The sequence below is a fragment of the Sinocyclocheilus anshuiensis genome, unplaced genomic scaffold, assembly GCF_001515605.1.
Source record: "Sinocyclocheilus anshuiensis isolate Anshui unplaced genomic scaffold, SAMN03320099.WGS_v1.1 scaffold1746, whole genome shotgun sequence".
Taxonomy (NCBI): Eukaryota; Metazoa; Chordata; class Actinopteri; order Cypriniformes; family Cyprinidae; genus Sinocyclocheilus; species Sinocyclocheilus anshuiensis.
In genome coordinates, this window is record NW_015545562.1 from 243,585 (window position 1) to 264,029 (window position 20,445).

General features: G+C 35.9%; 1 protein-coding gene across 1 annotated transcript in view; it reads right to left on the reverse strand.

Annotated features, from left to right (window-relative positions):
- Positions 1-13,370: 13,370 nt before the first annotated feature.
- LOC107698323 (opsin-5-like) overlaps positions 13,371-20,445 on the reverse strand; it is a 14,264-nt gene continuing 7,189 nt past the window's right edge. Inside the window, exons 3-7 of the mRNA XM_016499282.1 lie at positions 19,137-19,256; positions 16,143-16,313; positions 15,249-15,583; positions 14,925-15,169; positions 13,371-14,522 (exon numbers count right to left, since the gene is read on the reverse strand). Coding sequence (XP_016354768.1) covers positions 14,459-14,522; positions 14,925-15,169; positions 15,249-15,583; positions 16,143-16,313; positions 19,137-19,256 — 935 coding nt within the window. The 3' untranslated portion in view covers positions 13,371-14,458. The remainder of the gene's footprint in view (positions 14,523-14,924; positions 15,170-15,248; positions 15,584-16,142; positions 16,314-19,136; positions 19,257-20,445) is intronic.

The following is a 20,445-nucleotide window of genomic DNA, read 5'->3' on the forward strand; positions in this document are numbered from 1 at the left end:
ACCACCGACATGAATCACTAAAATGTTTTGCATATAATATTAAACTGCATATGCCATTTAAAAAAGGTTTTCCAATACACCCAAGTGGCTCATTCATGAGAAAAGAGACTTGTAGCATGTCTTAAAGTTGCATTGATATGATCTGTTTGTTTACTTGCTTGTGTGTTTGTTTGTTACAAAACCACAAATCTGGTCATGCACCCGTTTGTGTAGTTAAACTGAGCAATGACAAAGATGAGAAAGGTTTCCTTTCTGTTGTTTTGTTATTTTGCACATTAGGCAGATTCACTGATGGCTGTCGTCTAAAAAATATACAGTATGTGTCAAATCACAAGAGTAGATATTGTTTTTGAGTGTAGCATGTGTTTTGTCTGTATTTGTATGTTTTTTGCGGAGATGAGCAGTGCAGATGGTATACACTGTGTTCACGTTGAAGAAATATCTTGTACAAATCAATATAAAGGTATCAAGGTACATTCTGATGGAAATGAGTATGTCTGTTATGTTAGAAGTGTCGGTTCTCTTGTCCACAGGAATATTAGGCATTGCATCAGGTGATGTTGTGTATTAGCAAAGTAGTCGATCTGCACAGTTTTGATCTGTGAGTTATTTTATGTATTACAAATACATACAGCACCAGTCAACCCTGTTGGTAGCTCTTAAGATGCAACACAAAAGATAATGTGGAAAATGTAACAAAAAAAAAAAAAAAAGGGATAGTTTACCAAAAAAATGAAAATTCTGTCATCATTTACTCACTCTCGTGTCATTCCAAACCTGTATGACTTTCTGTTTTCTGCAGAATACATATTTCCAAGATTGTCCAAACAATGCGGTCCAAAATGGAATCAAATGAGGGTGAGTAAATAATGACAGAATTGACAGAATCATTGTTGGGTGAACTGTCCTTTTAATGTGAAAGTTTCTGGAATGAACGGTGTAGATGGAGGCAAAAATCAGCAGCTCTTTGCTTTTTGCCAGTCTTGTTCCCCCCACACCTGCATCCCGGAAGCCTTTTGGCTAATGTTCTAATAATCACAAATTAAAAATATTTAGTAGAAATATTTCATCAAACTCTGATTGTCCTAATCAACAGTGTAAAGGTGTAATCAAAGTAATTATATCCTTATCTCATGCAACAACAAACTGTTCTCGTGTTTGCCATGTTTCCATTGGTTCAGATGTAGATTCGAATGGATTCCAAGTCAGTCATTGCAATGTATGCCTCAACATAGACTGCCTGCCAAACAAAAGTGGAATTTGAACCCAAAAATGTTTTTAAAGAAAATACTGCTAGCTTTTGTCCTGCTGTGTATACTGTACACATTTCATGATCATTGGACTGTGCAAAAATGCATGTGGTAGCCAGAGCCTTACTGATCCAGTCAAACAGCTGGGTTCATTGTAGAGTCATTCCAAAAGCAGATGGCCTCTCACTGGGGAAGGTTTAGTTGACTAGAGTTTACCTGAGAGGTTGAGATACATGGACCAAATGTTTGCTACAGAAAAGTCCATTAGAAACGATAAAATGCTTCATGTACAGTGATGGTCTTAATTTTTCATTGACTGTTTAAATGTGACAGGTATTAGGCACGTCAAGGCCACCGTGTTTAGATGCAACATTCCAAACCCAGCAGATTTCATAAATATTAGTCAGTCAAACTTTTATGTACTTTGTGTCTAATATCGATGACATCCCCATATTTTGTAAGAGCTATATAATTTGTGTTGGAAGAGGGCATGAAAATTAAATATACAAAGACAAGAGATGCATAATGAAAATGATGAAAAATCATATACTTCCCAAAATAACTGTGTATGCATGTATTGTATGTATGCATGTATTTGGTTATTGTGTGTATTTTTTTTCCCCCTGACATTTTGAGAGCTGTAGATGCTGGAGTGGACACTTTGTTTTAATGCATACTTGATACCATCTTCAGAAATTTGTGTTTTACTTTTTTTCTGGTGTGCTTTAAGCCAGTAGGAAAAAATTATGAATTGTAAAATAAATGTATAGAATTTTCTAATTTTTTTAAGAAATGAGCGGTGGAAACATTTTTTAAGATGAAGGTCATGTTATTATAAAAAGCAATAAAGAACAAAAAAAAGGAATAAAATAAATTCTAAAGTCAGTAGGCTAGTAATAACTTATGAAATGTTATTTGCATCCTCACAGGTCAGTTCTTGCCACACTACACTGTTTGATCTTTTGTTGTTACTTAAACTAGTAGCCTACATCAAAAACCACAATGTAATTTTGCAGGAGACAACATCTCTCCCGGCATAATCCATTTCTTTATAGGTGGCCAAAACTGAATCTTAATTAGAAATCATAATTATAATGCAATGTGTAGGTATAGAGAGTTTGTAAGAAATTTGCTAAATATATTGCTAAAGCTATTAAAAATGCCAAATAACTATGTTGACAATTCAGGACACTTAATTAAGTTCTAATTATATAACCCAACTGTGTGTATATTCGTCTACTAAACTGCTGGTCATATCTCTAGCGTTAAGGCTGTATAAATGAAAATCTACATACTGTTCTTTTTGTTGTGATGCATGTTCTTGGATCAGACCATAAATCACCTAGTCGACATTCTTATTTTCTGCTTTATTTAACTTCAAAGTGGCCCACAAATCAAAGTCAACACAAAGTCACCACCGTTTTCAGTGAAACTACAGACTTCAGGCACGCAGCTACGTATTCTGAGGGCCATAAATCAAATATGCACTTTTGGGCTCAAATCATTTTGACAACAAGCGTGTCATATTAGATTTCATGAGCTAAAACTGTGAATCACTGCTAAAATCATTAGTCATCATTTTCATTACAGGGGACTCATTTTGCTGTACCCTATTTTCTGCAAATGCAATGTCAGAGGTCAAACAACAAACAGATACTTTTACCATTTTACTGCTCTGTGAAGGAGGAATATAGCTCACTCAACACTAATATTTCTAATATTTAAAAGCTCATTAAAAATCAGGTCAACTTCTGATTATTTAATCAGTAGCTGCATTAGGTCAAAAAAAGAACATTTGAACAGATTTTATTTAATAACCTTCATATTCCTAACACAGGCGATTACACACTGACCATTTATTACATGAGCAGTGAATACTGTACATCACTGTTATTTTGTTTTTAAAGGCTTGTCCTAATTAGTCTCAGTTTTGTCATGGGATTTGCTGTTTAGAATGCAAATAACAGTGTTAACATCTTTTGCTTTCTGTTGTGTGTAATTTCAACTGTATTTTACATTGCCAAGGACAAAAACTCACCGCAATACACAGAGGCACCTTTTTAATACAGAAAAACATACAATATTGTGCATTCAAGGTGATGATAAAATGGATACCAATCAGCTGTTTAGCAGACACCAGCGTGTAGTATTTTCCATGATCAGGTCATTAATACTACTACAGAGCAATAATAAGCCAAAGCGCAAACCTGTATGTTGTTGTTTCCCCTCTGGTGCAAGGCTTTTTCAGACTCTGCCAGGATCCAAAATTAACACTTTTATTATTAAATTCAGTGCAATTCTGTAAGGTGATCTTGAGCTTAGGAAAGACACTAACTACATCAGTATTCTTTCCCCCCTCTTAAACAGAAAATGCAAGTAAAATGGCTTTGATGGCTTAATAAAACAGTTACTTCAACAAAGTACATGTACAAATGTACATAATACATTTTTTTCTCCTATATGTGAAATATTCTTCACAGTTAAGTCACCATAATAAAAATCTGAGGAAAAAAGCAACAATTAATCTTCATATATTTGTGCAGTTATATTTCACTGCAAGGCTGTACAATAACCTACTAATTATTGACATTGGGTTTTTTTTTACAATAAAATAATGTAAAACATGGTAGTATATTTGTTATGATATGCTGTTAAAAAGAAATAAGTTCCAAAAAAGAAATAAATAATGTAAAGCACAATTTCATGTCAGGTTACAAATATTTAGGACTGATACGTTTTTTCAATGCATTGGCAAATGTAACAAAAAGTTCATTTTGGATCCTGGCCATAGCAATGATATATACCCATCTGAAGTTTTCCAAGTCCATGTTATAGTCAGATTAATCAAAACAAATCAGCTAAAACCATAAAGCTATAAATATAAATCTGACATCTTAGGCAGACATTGGTCTTATGATGTTGAATGGTTTAACAAGCTCTTCACTGTTGAGAACTTTGATTTAGGTGAGGCTACATAATTTGTGACCTCAATTCACATAATGAGCCCAAAATGTTCATGTCTTGTGTTGTATAAGCCAACAATGAGAAGAGAAGGCAGCTTCTGTTGAATTTTCTCTAGCAATTTAAAAGTTGTTTACCACTGTATAAAGTCTACTGTGTTGTTTTTACAGTAAAACTATCATCCAGCATAATAAGTGTGAGGGCAGGTTTTAAAATATTTTTTAAAGTTGTTGCTAATTAGGAGCGACTTATTGCCAGTGATCTGATTTGGTGTCTACTATTAGGAAATTTTGTTATTAATTTCTTTTGTGTTGAAGCTAATGGTAATGAAGTACTCATTGAAGATGTGTGTTTGTTATGCGAGTGCTCATCAGCTTTGTTGAAACAAAATTAGCCAAGAATTAGACTGCCATGGACTGTATGTCATATCAAAGCTTTTAAAATGTTAGCTGTTGCAATCAAAGACCCACAAGTTCATAAAATATGAGAGTTCAAAGTGCTAAATATATTTTAATGTGACCATTTGTTGTACGTATTGCCAGCAGTGAATCTTTATAAGCAGCTTATACATAATGTAAAAGGTAATGTGAGTTTTCAGTGGTACATCTAATGCAATTAGTACATACCTAAACAGTAAATAACAATAATGAGACTACCTAATATTTAATTACTAAAGATTTAAAGTTTTTTTTTAACAGATAAAAAGCAATCGGTGAGGTTTAGTTCACTGATGTCTATTTAGTATCTATGTTAGTTCTTAAAATGAAAAAATAAAGATTCATAAGTCACCCTCAATACGAAGCAGTGAATTCTTAGTATGGACAAAATTAACAGTTAGTCAAATCCATTTATGAGCCCAAATATGTGCAATTACAAAACATAATAGGGATGTGCAATGGTATAACAGTAACATAGTAGTTTTATTCCTTAGGATCATCTCAAAGACACAAACTAAGTGAGATCTTTAGGTAAAATAGCGGTGTAACATTTTTAAAATGGCACTAAGATGAACAACATGGCATGAGAAATTATGGTTAAGATACTGTGTATGCAAAGATGCTCTCTATGTCTTTTTTATTAACACATTAGTCCTAAAGCATGAAGGTTTAGTTCCTATGCTTGTGTATAACACTGTGATGCTCATACAAAGTTTACTTTTACGGACATGCTTGCATTGGAATGGGAGGGAAGCCATTGGTGTAACGTAAACGGGACGTTTGATTCTGAACCCATTTCTAAAGAACAACCCAGACAGCAGACAGTTTCGGCCCAGATCCGGCCCACATCTGGCCCGCATGGATTTCACATGGGCCAGATGTGGGCCGGATCTGGGCCAACACTATGTTGCTGTCTGGGAAAACACATCAGTAGTGAAACTGTGATGCTCACAATGGCTTAAAACTAGACAACGTTATGGTTGTGTGGCCTAAAACCGCTGTTATGTAATTCCTAGTCTGTGTTTACTTGTGTGAATCTGAATTGTGTTCATGTACCCCCATTTCCTCCTTTCTTATTTCTCACCGCTTTGCTCTCAGCAGCTCTCATGAGCGCTTAATTCAATGAACTGCCGCAAATGGGTTACATAACCTATCTGCAGTGATTCTGTATTCTTGCTTACTTGATTACTTCTGTGCTTTGTTTAAAGAGTGTGAATAACCCTGAAAACAGGCCCAAAGCGCAAGTCTCTCATGCAGATCAAATCTTTTCAAATGGGCGAAAGAAAGAAGAGTGAGCGAGCCGCAAGTTTAATGTGACATGCTGATACGAGTCTGTTTGTGCAGTTGTACACTTGTTGGGTGTCTTGAAATTTTTGAGTTCACTGTGAAGTGGATATGTCAGACTTAAAAACATGACGTTTTAGATTCCATTCTGATGCAATGATTTGGTTTTATCGTGTTACAGAAAGCACAACGGTAGATGGGAGCATAGCGTTAAATTAATATGTCTTCCATTAATATGGTGTTTAGTTTGTGACGCACCAGAACACTGTTTCATTTGAGTTTCGTCACAATTCAAGGTAGCGAGTAACGTGAACTGAATCGATCAGCCAAAAATAGAAACCATAGTAAAGCGATCATTTAAAGGAATGTCTTTAAGTCTGAATTTATAAGATGTATGCATTTGAATGCTCTGAATATTTTCATTGTAAACTATTTTTTACTGCCTGCTATGTTGAAGCTATAAATATTATGCTGATGTACATTTTTATATGGAAACATGGAAATATGGATTTTTTCATTAAAGCCTTTGTCTATGAAATTTCATGGCATTATGACTGGGAGCCCTCTGTGTATAATGCTTACCGGGTGGGTGGATCGGCCATCTTTCTCTCTGGCACAAAATTAGCATCTTTCTTCTCTGATGACACAGAGTGATGAATGAGAATCCTAGTATTTAACAGTGTGAATCAAACTGATTTCGTTAGTGTCATCCATAATGTAACAGTTTTTGTCTTTATAGATTGCATTAATTATTAAGACATGTATTCTAACAAGATTTATAATAACAGAGAGTGACACCACGAGGTCCGTTTGCATGCTTGTCAGCTACAGTATTTTACCCAAGGAGGTCTATGAGACCATTTCTCCAGTTCTCCAATTTTCCTGTTCATCTCATTTGCTCAGATGGTGAAGGATCCTTGAATACTGAAAACATTTTTAGCTTAATTACTCTGAATTTCTATATATACTGACTGACTTGAGCACTAAATCAGCATATTAGAATGATTTCCGAAGGATCATGTGACACTGAAGTCTGGGGTAATGGCTGCTGAAAATTCAGCTTTACCGTCACAAGAATAAATTACATTTTCAAATATATTTATTTATAATTGTAGCAATACTTCACATTATTACTGTATTTTTTTTATCAAATAAATGTAGGCTTGGTGACCATAAGAGACATCTCTGAAAAATCTTACCATCCACAAACTTTTGAACATTAGTCTATATGTATAAATAAATAAATACAACAGTTAGGCAGTGGTAAAGCATCTAAAATATAATTAAATATTTAAATGTATAAAATACATATTTCATCATAAAACATGACTATTTTTGAAGGGCAATCAATAAACAGAGAAAGATTTTTGGGCCCTGATGTGTGGTTACAGCCTCTACCACAGGTGCTAACTGGCTAATGCTAACCATCCAAACTTTAACCCCTTAATTTTAACCTAAATTCATCTTTTGTCCCTTACTTAATATATTTCAATTAAATTTCACCCATGTGGCCATTTGGACACATTATTTCATCTTTAAGTGTTGTATTCACAATTTCTGGTGAGTTTCTACATTTTGCCTTACTGTGTGACATTTGACAGATGCTGATGTACCAGTACAGAACATTATTATCCTGGGGTACCATCTTGCCTGCAACTCCCCTTTATGATGTGGGTTTGATTGAGAGGGTAAGTCCAGGGATAAACTCAAACACGTGCTAAGAAACATGAAAGTGCAGACAGACAGGTTGATCTTCTCTCTCCGTCCCTGAGGGACTTGTCCACAGACACATGTCTCCAAGCCTTTCTGCTATGTTCGCACATGCTTACTGTTTCTGTCTGAACTGGGATTTGGAAAGTTAAAAGTACACTTTTATGCTATTTTTATTTTCCAAAAAAATATGTATACAATGACTGACACAGTTAGTAACAAAAACAGAAAAAGTGAGGCGCAGTGCTTGAAATTACTTTAGCCGTGATTAAACAGTAGTGTGGCCTCGAGCACCATGTAGATGTTTTGTAAATAAAATATAAATTCATGTCCCAGTCACATTTTCTTGGTTAAATAAGCATTATTTACTATCAGAAAAAGAAAACAAAATTCTATTTTATATTTTTACATTAACAATGGAAATCAATATTATATTTATTAAAGCCATGTTTGAATTTCATCAAGTTAGTTATATTCCAAAATAATAACTCAAGGCAGTAACAATTTAAACAATAATTAGGGTTAGAGTACCACGGCACATGCTCGTGATTTCCTCTACTCATAAACAGGTCACAGCACATGCGTGTTCTGCGTCAGCAGCATCACACGCATGTGTCATGATACTCTCATTAATGGTGCCTAGGGTGACGCTGAGGAGAAGAAAGTCTGTTCACTCGGCGGCCATATATGCAATGCCTCCGGCCAGCTCAAACAAGACCAAGTCCTATCTAAATGAATGTGGGAATCCTGAAATCTCAAAAACTGCATCAGCAACAAAATCGGAAATGAACTGCCCCATGAATGTTGTTTCTTATGCTCAAATAGCATTTAAAAAGCGTATTTTTCAGGCTAGACCAGCCAATGTGCATGCGCAGTTATAACGCACTTAAGAATGCGCATGCGCATCGGCTGGTGCGGCCTCAGGTTTCTATGGGAACCGGAGCTTATAACAGCCGCTGCAGTGATGCAATGACTTTACCAATCAGCGATTGGCTCTTTCATTTAGAAGGCGGGACTATCTCGCCATATTGCACGTTGCAGTTTCTCCCATTCATAAGAGTGAACCGTCTTTGTATTTCTATAGTCTTTGCTAAAAACTCCCACAGATCCTGATTCGCGAATGATTCAAACTCAGACTGATGATTCAGACAGGTTGAGAAGTATCAAGCTGTTTCCATCACTGTTTTATACGCATTTTGAAGTAGCCTATCGCTTCAGAAACGAGTGATGGAAACGCCAAATTTCAAATAATTCACTAAAAAGTTTTTACGCTCGCTTGAAGTGGTTTTTGACTTGTGCGAAAAGGGTTTATGCGAATGATGGGAGAAGTACACGCATTTGCCGAGTAAATTCCTCCATGCGCATCATAAAAGTCATATGTTACTTTGCGCTATTGGACGGCAAAACCTGACTAACCATTGGACCGATCTTGTTCCACAGCATCTTAAATGTTGTTATGGTCATTTTGAAATGCCCGAGCAAAGTCTGTCATCAAAGTATTCCTGTATAATTGCCTCCCGGAACTGTTACACGACTGCGCTTCCAAACAGCATGCATCCACCTCCGAAAGCAATGACCGCAATTATTTAGTTTTGTCTGCTCGCTCTGAGGCGCAAGTAATTTATTATATATGAAAATTATTATATTCAGTGCCTTCTCCTACTTTTCTTAGTGATATATAGTGCCAGTTCTACCAGGAAGTGACGATTTTGTTCTCTTTGACTCGTTGGATGGAAACGGTGCTTATTCGCAAATGTTTTATGCGATATTTCAGTTTTGCGCATAAGTTCTCAACTTTGGATGGAAACCCGGCTTCAGACACCACTTGCTCTGATTCGAAACAGCTGAAAATGTCACACAGGCCCTGTCGCAAATAGCACACTTCATGTGCACTTGTAGTCTTTCTAACGCTACCCTCCCTGTACTTAAAAAGGGGTCTTATGATGCGATTCCAATTTTTCCTTTCTCTTTGGAGTGTTACAATCTCTTGGTGCATAAAGAAAATCTGTAAAGTTGCAAAGACTAAAGTCTCAAATCCAAAGAGATATTCTTTATAAAAGTTAAGAGTCAACCACGCCTACCTAAAACGGCTCGTTCTAACACGCCCCCACATGTCTACATCACGATGTGGGAAGATTTGCATAACGCCGCCCAAATGTTCACGCAAAGAAATAAGGCGTAACTTTTATTCTCGCTGTAGTATTGTTGTTGCCGCCGCCATGTCGAGACGCTGTGCGTTTTGTTGTGAAAGAGAAACTACTTTGTTTGGCCTTCCAAGAGAGGATGATATCCGCTTCGTCATGCCTAGAGCTGATCCCTGCTGGTCACTGAGGAAATACATCAACTTCGTGCTGTGGATCGCCAGATCGGCTTTCACCATGGACGAAGCGGAGTCCAGCCCGGGGTCGTCACATGTGGCTGCTTCTTCGTCGAGTCCGCTGACCGCCACTCACTCAAGCCCGCCGGCCGTTCCTCACTCTAGGCCGACCGTGTGTTTCGTTGTGAAAGCGAAACTACTTTGTTTGGTCTTCCAAAAGAGGACACATGACCCCTTTAAAGAATTAAGAATATAATGTGTAACCCCTACAACTACAACTCATTATATACACTATAAACACTCTAAAGGAGACAGACATGTAGATGTTTGTGAAAGATGTTTTCTCTGTTTTGGAGGGATGATTTTTTTTAAATCATACCCTATTTATTGCATCAAAATTTGTTAATACTTTACCATATTTAAGGGTGGATAATTTCATAATTTGTTTATTGCAACAATACATAATACCATAACTTTGTCTAGTGCTCTTATGAAAGTTTAAAGCATGATTTGTGAAAATTTAACTATACTGAATGACATAGCATAGACTTCTTCATGGCTAGTTTTTGCGTATTTCATTTCATTCTGTAACCTACTTGTTCTACAGATCAGTGTGTGCTAGTGTTAAATGCTACTGTTTTTGACAGCGTTGATAACGTTTATGACAGATAATATCATGATAATTTTTGCGTTTCCCTTACCGAATGTCGTGTCATGTCAGCAAAAACCTGTCCATGGGCTTTTTTGATTGCTTTCAGCTTCAGGTGCCGGCGATGCTGTGTTGCCAGATATTGATACTAAAAAAAAAAAAAACTAAAAAAAAATGTCTAATCTTTTGCAAATAAGATGTGATAAAGATATCGCTGAGTCTAAACTGAAACTTCCTACTTTATTAACTTTCTAAAGTGTCAAATTAGGTGGAAAAGACAAGTCCACAAACGCTTATAATAGCCGGATCTGGCAACACGGAGGCTGCGCCTGCGCTCTCACTCACAGCTCACAGGAGTCTAACAGCAAAGTAGTCATTCAAGTAACAAATTTTATTTTTGAACATGAAAAATGTACCAAGGTCCAGACCTCGGTGGCCTCATAGCTGGTTACGGGCCTGCTGGAGACTACTGTTTCCTTCCAATTTATAAGTGACTTGATGTCACCAGTTTCTGCACTCACACTTTTTTATTTTTTGCTGTTTTTAAAATACCTTGCCATAAGTTAATTGAACATTTCCTCCCTGTTGGGCATTGTCTGTCAACACTTTCTTTGTCAAACAGCCTATACTTTATTTGACAGGAAATACTGACAATCTGACTTTTTTTTTTTTTTTACCATTTCCATGTAACATGCAATTTTTTTTTCCTGCCAAATAAACAAAAACAGCTCTTTTTAAACAAATTGTATTCAATGTTTTGATCATTATTGTAGATACACTGACATTACATTTTCTGACATGGATACACACAAATGAATTCATAACTCCAGCCAGCTATCCTTTGTCAACTGTTGAAAGTGAATTTTTAAGTTATAACAATTGTAGTTCCAACATGCAAGCAAATTGATTTGGTAACATGCAATAATCAACAGATAACATCATTTGCGGGCTTACAGTAAAATGTCATATCAACACAGTAACAGAAAAACATTCTAGCCTGTGGAAATGAAACATTAAAACCCTGATTACCATATTGCTAATGACCTCTGCAGTAAAACTCTACCTTAATGAGGTTAAAAAAAATTATGTTAAAGAGAACATGATGATAATTGATCAGCATGTATTCTGCACGTGCACAAAAGTTATGACTATATTAGCAATATACTGAATGTCTTATATTGTCATATTCTGATATTATAGATTTAACTATTTCAGTCTACACTGAATGTTGTCATTTAATCAAGGTCCTGTATTAAATTTAACTTACTGTAACTACAATGAAGAGATTACTATTTATGCCAAGACATCTGCTGAAGACAAAACTGCTGATACCCTCAGGGCCGGAATCAGTGCATTATATCAACTGACTAATGCAATGGCATTTTAAAGTTGAATGCACCAGAACAATGATTTGTTACTTGTGACAGGCTTTATTGCAGTAGCAGAACCCTAAAAAATAGTATAGAAGATGTATTGTGCCTCACGCTTGTGAAATATGCAAATCTTTGGTATTCTTCAATCTGCTAGCTTTATTTGCCTCCCAGATCACCACTTAGATTTAGAACACTTTATATGTCCCATTTTACATCAATTCACATGGCAATGCATTTTCTGGTTGGTTCTAAGTGCTTCCCTTGACCATAAGTAAAAACGTACAGGTTTGATAATAAAGCAAAATGTTATTTATAGTAGAATAGTCTATTCTTTCATTTAATGGAGATTTCGATTTCTTTTTTAAAAGTTTTTTTGTAAGGTTTATCGGTCTTATTCATTGACAAGCCTGTCAGATCTGATTGAGAAGGAAAGCGTATCCTATCTACCTAAATGAAACATGATAGGTTTACCTTTGGTTTCATTATATTTTTCACTTCAGGTTCAATGTGCTAATCATTCTATAAACTGTACATAATTCATCAAGCTGATTAAAGCACATGATACATGAAAAGGCATTCATTTTAAGTCACAGTTAAAGACTGAGGTGCAGGCTTTTACAGCCGTCAGTGGAAATTGAAGGGTCTTTTAGCATATTGTCTGGTTGTTATTCTGGCTCCTGCGTGCTGTAAACTGCATTATGACAAGGACAACAGAAGGCAGTCAGTAAGACTATTACTTACTATTACTTAGTGCATATTCTACTTCCTGCAACTGGGGCATTGATTTGCAGGGGAAGTCACCCTCTCCGTCACAACGGCATGAAAGCATCAGAGAAAAGACGTGGACATTATACTGAACTGCTGAAAAACTGCTGAGGGAAATCCAACACCATAAGGCTCAGCTACCAACAGACTGTAAGGACTTGAAGAAGTGCCTTGGGTAATACAGTTGTCGGAGGCTCAGGAGATAAGAATGGGGAATTTAAACCTGAACCCAACAAGGTCAAACCTTGCATTTGTTGAGAGCACACCACAAAGCTGCTCATTCAAGACCTTTGTGAACAATTGTCTGAGCTACATTGCACAAAAATTTCATTCCTTTCATTCAAAAATATTTGTCTTCATTTACTCAATCATGGTTAAAAGCTTTTCAGATTGTGGTTCACTTTTTCAAAGGGCTAAAAAATTACTCTGGACATTCTGCTAAATACTTTGCCTTCTTTTCTTGCCTCCAAGAAAAGATATTTCTGAAATATTCGCTTTTGTTTATTTAGTTTTTATCACTATACACTGTAAAAAAAAAATATATTTTTCAAATACATAAAGGTTAATGGAGTGTCTTACAAAAAAAATAAAATAAAATAAAATAAATACAATTTCATTTTGATAATATGTCTACTGAATAACCAAACCTCCAGTTACAGAAATATTTCTGGTTGCCATTCAGGTAAAACAGTGAGCTGCATCAAAATAAGTTTAAACTATTTAATATTTAATAATAATTAGCTATCATTGTGCTAACATTTTGTTTTGAGTATTTACAAGCTTCTCTCTGATCAATCATCATTATACAGTCAATGTTTATTTTAGGCCCTTTCTGACATATGCTAGTCTCGGCTATTTCAAAAAAGAAACACTGAATATTTTGTAAACCCAGCTTGCTACATTATTAACTGTTAGAACTTCCATAAGTTGTCCAACTTCCACAGAACATTTATAATATTTGTGGAAAACATTTAACCACACTTGTACCTGTAAACAACTTCTCTTTACCAACTGTTCACTTTCTTTTAACCTTAGGGGCTTTCTGCAGCTTGATAACATGCAAAAGGTTACTAAGAATGTTAAAATGAGTTAAATGATTAAAAATAAAATGAAGAAAACACAAAAATTCTTAAGACCATGAACTGAATCTTTGGAGGACACCTTTCAATGTAACATTTCTGAAGTATATAATCATTGCACATGCCCCAAAACTATCATGGTACGTCTGTTATAATAATGTAAAAGAAATTCAATGGTCTGAATCAGTGCATCGGTGTCCACTCAATTTGATAAAAAAAAATACTAATAATAATAATAACATTATGCACACATGTTGTCTATACGGTATATAGATATCTATATATTGTTGTTTTTCTGTGACCATGCTGTTGTATAGATGTGAGCGTGACACAGACTTGTTGAAAAGTGAAGCCACTTTAGAGTTCAAGCAGATGATTTAAACATTGTGGTTCTGAGAATGCTGGAATACAATACAAACAAAAAAAACATAAAAATGAATCCTATTTAATACTTAATTATTTTATACACACACAGATCAATTTAAGAGATGTGTTTGCAGAGTATGTGAAGTTGACGGCAGTAGGAAACAACAGCAAAGTTAAGCGGGTATGAACTGTTGATGTCTAAATTCAATTGCACAATAACAAATTGTCCAGTGTGAGTTGGGCCCATTGTGAGTTCCTGTCATTTCCTCATATCTCAATTGGAACTTCATTGGCTGCTCTCTGTTTCAGGGAGGCAGAGATGGAGCAGAACCTGGGAAAAACAAGACAGCTACATTCAATAGTCTTCAGTCAATCAGTTGCTTTTTGTTAAGTTTAGCCTAATCCAGTCATACTATGACAACAATCTTTCAAATAAGCATTCAAAAAATTAGTCAACACTACTTTACAGTGTCCAAGCTTGTTAACGCAGAATGCCAACGAACATGTAAACGCACCACATTCTTGCTGCATACTAACAACGCTATAAGGACAGATGTTTTTGTGTTCAGAAAACAGAATTCCCATTTTTTAAAGAGCTCTGCAAAACCAAATTTGCAAAACAACTACTACCATATCGAAATATCTCGAAATATCACAGAGTTGTTGTGAAGCCACTCCTTCGTTATTTTAGCTGTGCGCCCTCATTCCTCTAGAATTGGAACGTTGCACATACCTTGAAGTCTTGTAGTGTTTCTTTTTCCTCCAAACTTGAAAGCAGGAAGATTTTGCACAGTTTTTCTTACAGTCAATGGCTTGATATATGATTGGACTGTACATAGCAGAGGACTTGGCCAGCAAAGTTGGCACAACAGAGACTGGGATAGGCACTGAATCAGGCTCTCCAAAAGCAGACACCACTGATACCACAGCATAAGGGATCCAAGCTATTAAAAACCCTGCGCAGATCAACATCGCCACCTGGAGGATGCAAATGGAACCATGTCAAAAATGACATGGCATTTCCACATAGCATTTCTGCTTATTAAAACGCACAAACCTTAGTCAACTTCATCTCCAGGTTGTGGTTGTTCTTATTCCGTGTGTCGAAATGAGAAACTTCTTTGGCTGAGGATTTGACCTTGAAGATGATCATGACATAGGAGAAGACGATGATGCCGGTGGGGAAGATGAGACAGAAGAAGAGCATGCACATAACAAAGCTCTGGCCAGACACCGAGGCCTGGGCCAGCCACCAGTCCAGCGTGCAGGAGGTGCCAAACGGCTCAGGTGCGTAGTTGCCCCAACCCACCACTGGCATGGTGGCCCAGAAGGCAGCATAGATCCATGTAAAAACCACACAGAGAAAGGCATGACGGCGTTTGATCCATGTACCTGATTGGCAGAGTGAACTGATGTTAGTAAAGCTAACCTAGACAGCTAGAACGATCGATAGAATGACAGATAGCTAGAAATACAGAATGACAGACAGATAGACGAACAGAACAATAGATAGACAGAGATATAGAACAATCGATAGAAATAGACAGAAATACAGAACGACAGACTAACAGAATAGATTTAACAGACAGACTGACAGATACAACAGTAAAGAACAACAGAGAGGCAGATAGAATGATAGAAGGAACAACATACCGATAGAAATATCAAACAATAGATAGAATTACAGAACAATAGAGAGAACAACAGACAGACAGATGCAAAAATAGATATAACGACAGACAGACAAATAGAAACAGAGAACGACAGACAGAAAAAAATATAGATATAATAACAGACAGATAGAACGCCTGTCAAACACAACAATAGATACAATGACAGATAGATGGATAGAACAACAGACAGACAGATAGAAATGCAGAATGATAGATAGAATGACAGACGGACAGAATAAGCAGAATCACAGATAGACAGTTAGGCTCATTGTAATTACCATATTTTAAATGACAGATCTTCAAGTAGCGGTCTAAGCTGACAATGGTCATCGTAATGAGACTTCCGCATCCGAAGAAAAAGCCAGCCCAGCCGTAGTAGCGACAACCCTGCCAGCCAAACAGCCAGCGATGGGCAAAACTAGACACTATGAAGAATGGCTTTCCAGTGACTGACAAAACATACAAAAAGAACTTGATGTTAAACAAGCCATAAAAAAAAATTCAGAAGCAATTATTACTGATAAAAGAATACTTTTGTTTTTCAGTGAGCTCTCAGAGGGCAATAAGAGCACTGCAAAGACTGAACTGCAAACTATGATTTTACGATGTTTCTTAAAATTTTGTAACAAAAAAAATTTCTTTATCACTCCAAATGGCTCTTTTCCAGTAGATTTCATATCTTTTAATATAATTAATATCTTTGATTACTGTTTGTATCTAAAACTACCTAAATTTACATTTGTTTGAAATATGATGCAGATTCTCATTAATACTCTCTGTAAACATATAGATTACATACAGGTGCATCTCAATAAATTAGAATGTCATGGAAAAGTTAATTTATTTCAGTAATTCAACTCAAATTGTGAAACTTGTGTAAAAAAAAGAGGAAGAGTCCAGAGGTGGAAAGCACGCCATGACCCCAAGTCTGCGTAAATGTGACGCACTAGAGTAGTCTGCCTTGTGCATGACTCCTGGGAAACCTCATTATTTTTAAATACAGTGATGCCATCCTGATAATAGACTTCTTCAATGGCAATTGGGAAGTAACTATTGATTTGAATCCGAGCGCTTAAAATGATAAATCATATCTGATTACATTTCTTGTCACTCACACTCAAGCTAGCTGACAAGCACAATTTTTTTTCTATGTAATTTACTTTCTTCTCTCCCAAATAATATGCAAAGGCAGCTATAAGTAAGCCCTTTGTAAACTGATTCTCTCGAAAAACATTATTACTTTGTTTGATCAAATGCTGTGATTTTGGGTTAGGACTGTCGACTGACCAATTGCAGGCAGAGAGAAACTTGTTTGGGAAACTTATTTGAAAACAGTCATTATTTTTGTCAGTGGCTCATATAATTACACTCCCCACCTTTAATTAACTGGAATGAACTTTATGAGCTACACGGTAGGTAGTTTGTTCTGCAAATATTAGAAAGTGAGTGTTTAAGGATGATGGCGACTAAACAGATTATGCACTTTACAATAACAGTACATGAATAATCATGCACTAACACCTAAATTAAATATTATTTAAATATGAACTAATGATGAGTTAAGGCACATACTAATCAATAACTAACATTACCTACTACACCATGAGTCGTATCAATTCATGTGTGTAATAAACATGTACTAACATGTATTCAAGGTGGTCATTAATCACACATGAATTCATATGACTTGTGCTGTGATTAAAGTTAGTTCTTGATTAGTACATGCCATAATCATCGTTACTTCATGTATTTAATTTAGAAGTTAGTACATGATTATTCATGTACTGTTATTGTAAAGTGTTGCGAAAAATTATCTATTTCACGAGTTCACGCTTACATATAATTAACTGAAGTATGGTAATGCATATTTGGCGTGCTGTCCGGGGAAGGGCTCCGAGCTCGGGAATGGCCCGAACCTAGAGTACCCCAACCCTCCCCCGTATAAGTGTAGTATGAACTCGAAGTGAGGAGATGGGGCGGAGGAGGGATGCTGATAAACCGTCAATGGATAGAGGTAAGTCAGCTGTATTTATATCATGGTGTTGATTAACTTGAGTGCGCTCCACCTGTGTTAATTAGGCTAAGTATCTGACGCGCTCCTCCCAAACCTTGTTAATAAAACATCATTTAAATGAAAACTGAGCTGTAAGCAGCATGCAATACTTTAAGAAATGCTGGTTTATTATCAGGGATCACTGCTCCCCTGAGGAAGCGACACTACACAGCCACTAGGTGGGGCTAGAATTCACATTTTTGAAAGAGAAGATATGTTTATTATGAACAAGGAACAAAGGCCAGCACATTGGAATCAGCGGTTCCTTTTTACTGGGGTAAAAGCCCCAGTGAAATACCTCTGTGGCCCATTAAAATTCTACTGATAAATTTGTCTAATGATTGAGATTATATTTTATCAACTTGAAAATAATTTCCCCTGCCAATATTTCAGCAATCATGCCGTGTGTTTTCTATTAGCTGTTTAGAGCCAGAACTAACAATGCCAAATTTGTGAATGAAACATGCTCTAATCAATAACCATAAGCACTTTATGATTTGTATTAAAACTAACACAGACTTGACTTTATATTGTTATATGAAGGCTAGGCTACAGTAAACTCTTGGAAACTTTACAACATGCCGCCATCATCTTTCTAAATGTATGTTAAATATAGATATTGTTTTCATTCTTATTGTACAATATTAAAAGCTATCATAAAATATGAATTGTTGCTTTAAAAAGACATTCAGATTTAAACAGAGTAACTACAAATTATTTACTGTTGGTATTTATGTGAAAAATTAATCACCAGAGTAAACTGAAGGAAAAGAGAGTCTTTACATTTTTCAGGAGTCAATCAAGGCATTAAATAGATCTTTTGTTCATTAGTGTAACCTTGTGGCTTAAAAATCTGTGTTTGATTTACACAAGTGTGTAATTTCAATAACAGCCAATAAATCAGTAAGGGCAGTGACAAGTATCATAAAAGAGGCAGCACTGAATAACCTTGGCTTATTTACTGCCACACTGTCTATTCGGAACATAATACCCAAAGCCCAATACAAGCTGTACACACTATACACTGAAAACTTTATGTATGTATCTTAAACACACACACAAAGGCAGAAAATCCTATAAACAACAAAGAGATCCTTTCTGTTATGTAATACCGTACATTCACTTGTATTCCACTTTAAAATTAATTCATTTTTGAAAAGCACATCTGACAGATGAAAACAGTATTTCAGCAGCATGACATCAAGTCTTTCAGTCTCACCTGATATGCCAAAGTCGAACACAGCAAGATTCAGCGTCATGAACTCTGGTGGCTTTAACTTGCCCTTCCGTTTGATGGTTGTGTATATGACATAACCATTTCCAGTGGCTGACAAGATACCTGTAAAAACATAAGACAAACTGTAATACTGCATGTTTTCTCACAAAGATGTAACTGCACACACAATACATAATATCTGGGGGGAGGGGGAATCAAAACAAATTCATTACCTTTTTAAACAGTAAACACAACTACAAATGATGTGTAGACTGATGGTATTTTTAAAAATGCCAGAAAAAGTAAGTCTTGGACCTTGGAAAAGGCTTTTTTATTCTTTCCATTATATAGAGTCCTTTGCATCAGTTTGAGAAGCAGGTGTTTAATGGTTGTGTATTTGTTGAAATACAGTGACTGCATATTAAGACTTCTGTTGTACCAGTAATTTTTAGAGAACTAATAAGAGTTGAAGGTTACTGATTATCCCGTTTCCCAGTGAAAGGGCAAAAAAAGGTCACTATAACAAAAGAGCAGTGTGATAATTAGGCATTTCTGGTTACAGCCACATACATTCAAATGAAACGATGCTCCCATTCATGTTATTCGTCTTTTCTCTGTTTTGTAACTAGATGACCACATATGTGCCTGCTAAAATTAGTCCAAAAAGAGCTTTCACAAAATTTAATTAAATAAAACATCTATCACTCAAAATCTTATGTTCAATCCATAATGTCCAAGGCACCTTTATGAAAATCAAATTTCCAATGCAGAGGTCACTTGTCCTTTTGTGTCAGCTGACTGATGCAACATTTAAGAGAAAAAAGTTTATTTAATGTGATTTTCAATGAACTCTTTCAATTTCGTTGAGTCTGCTGTTCTCATATGATCGTGAATCAATGTGCATGGATCACACACATTAACATTAACATCACTAACAGATACATTGTTTCAACAGTTATTGCTCTTAAAGGGACAGCCCATCCATAAATGAAAATACTATCATGTTGTCCAAAAGTTACCTACCAAATGATCTGAACTGAACCCTGTTCATCAGTGGCATTTGTTGATCTCTATGTGTTACTTAGAGTAAATGTCTACTGCAAAACCTTCTGACTGATCTCGTGATTCAAACGGAGGAGAACAGACTGTGAAATACAACAAGGAAGAACTATTGATTCAGTCTTTCCCCTGAAACACACACATCTTTCAGGTCAAAGGCAGTGGCGGCTCGTGGGTTTTAAAATAGAGGCACACTAATTGTATTGGTCTGGGATCCCTGCCGAGTATTATTATTATTATTATTATTATTATT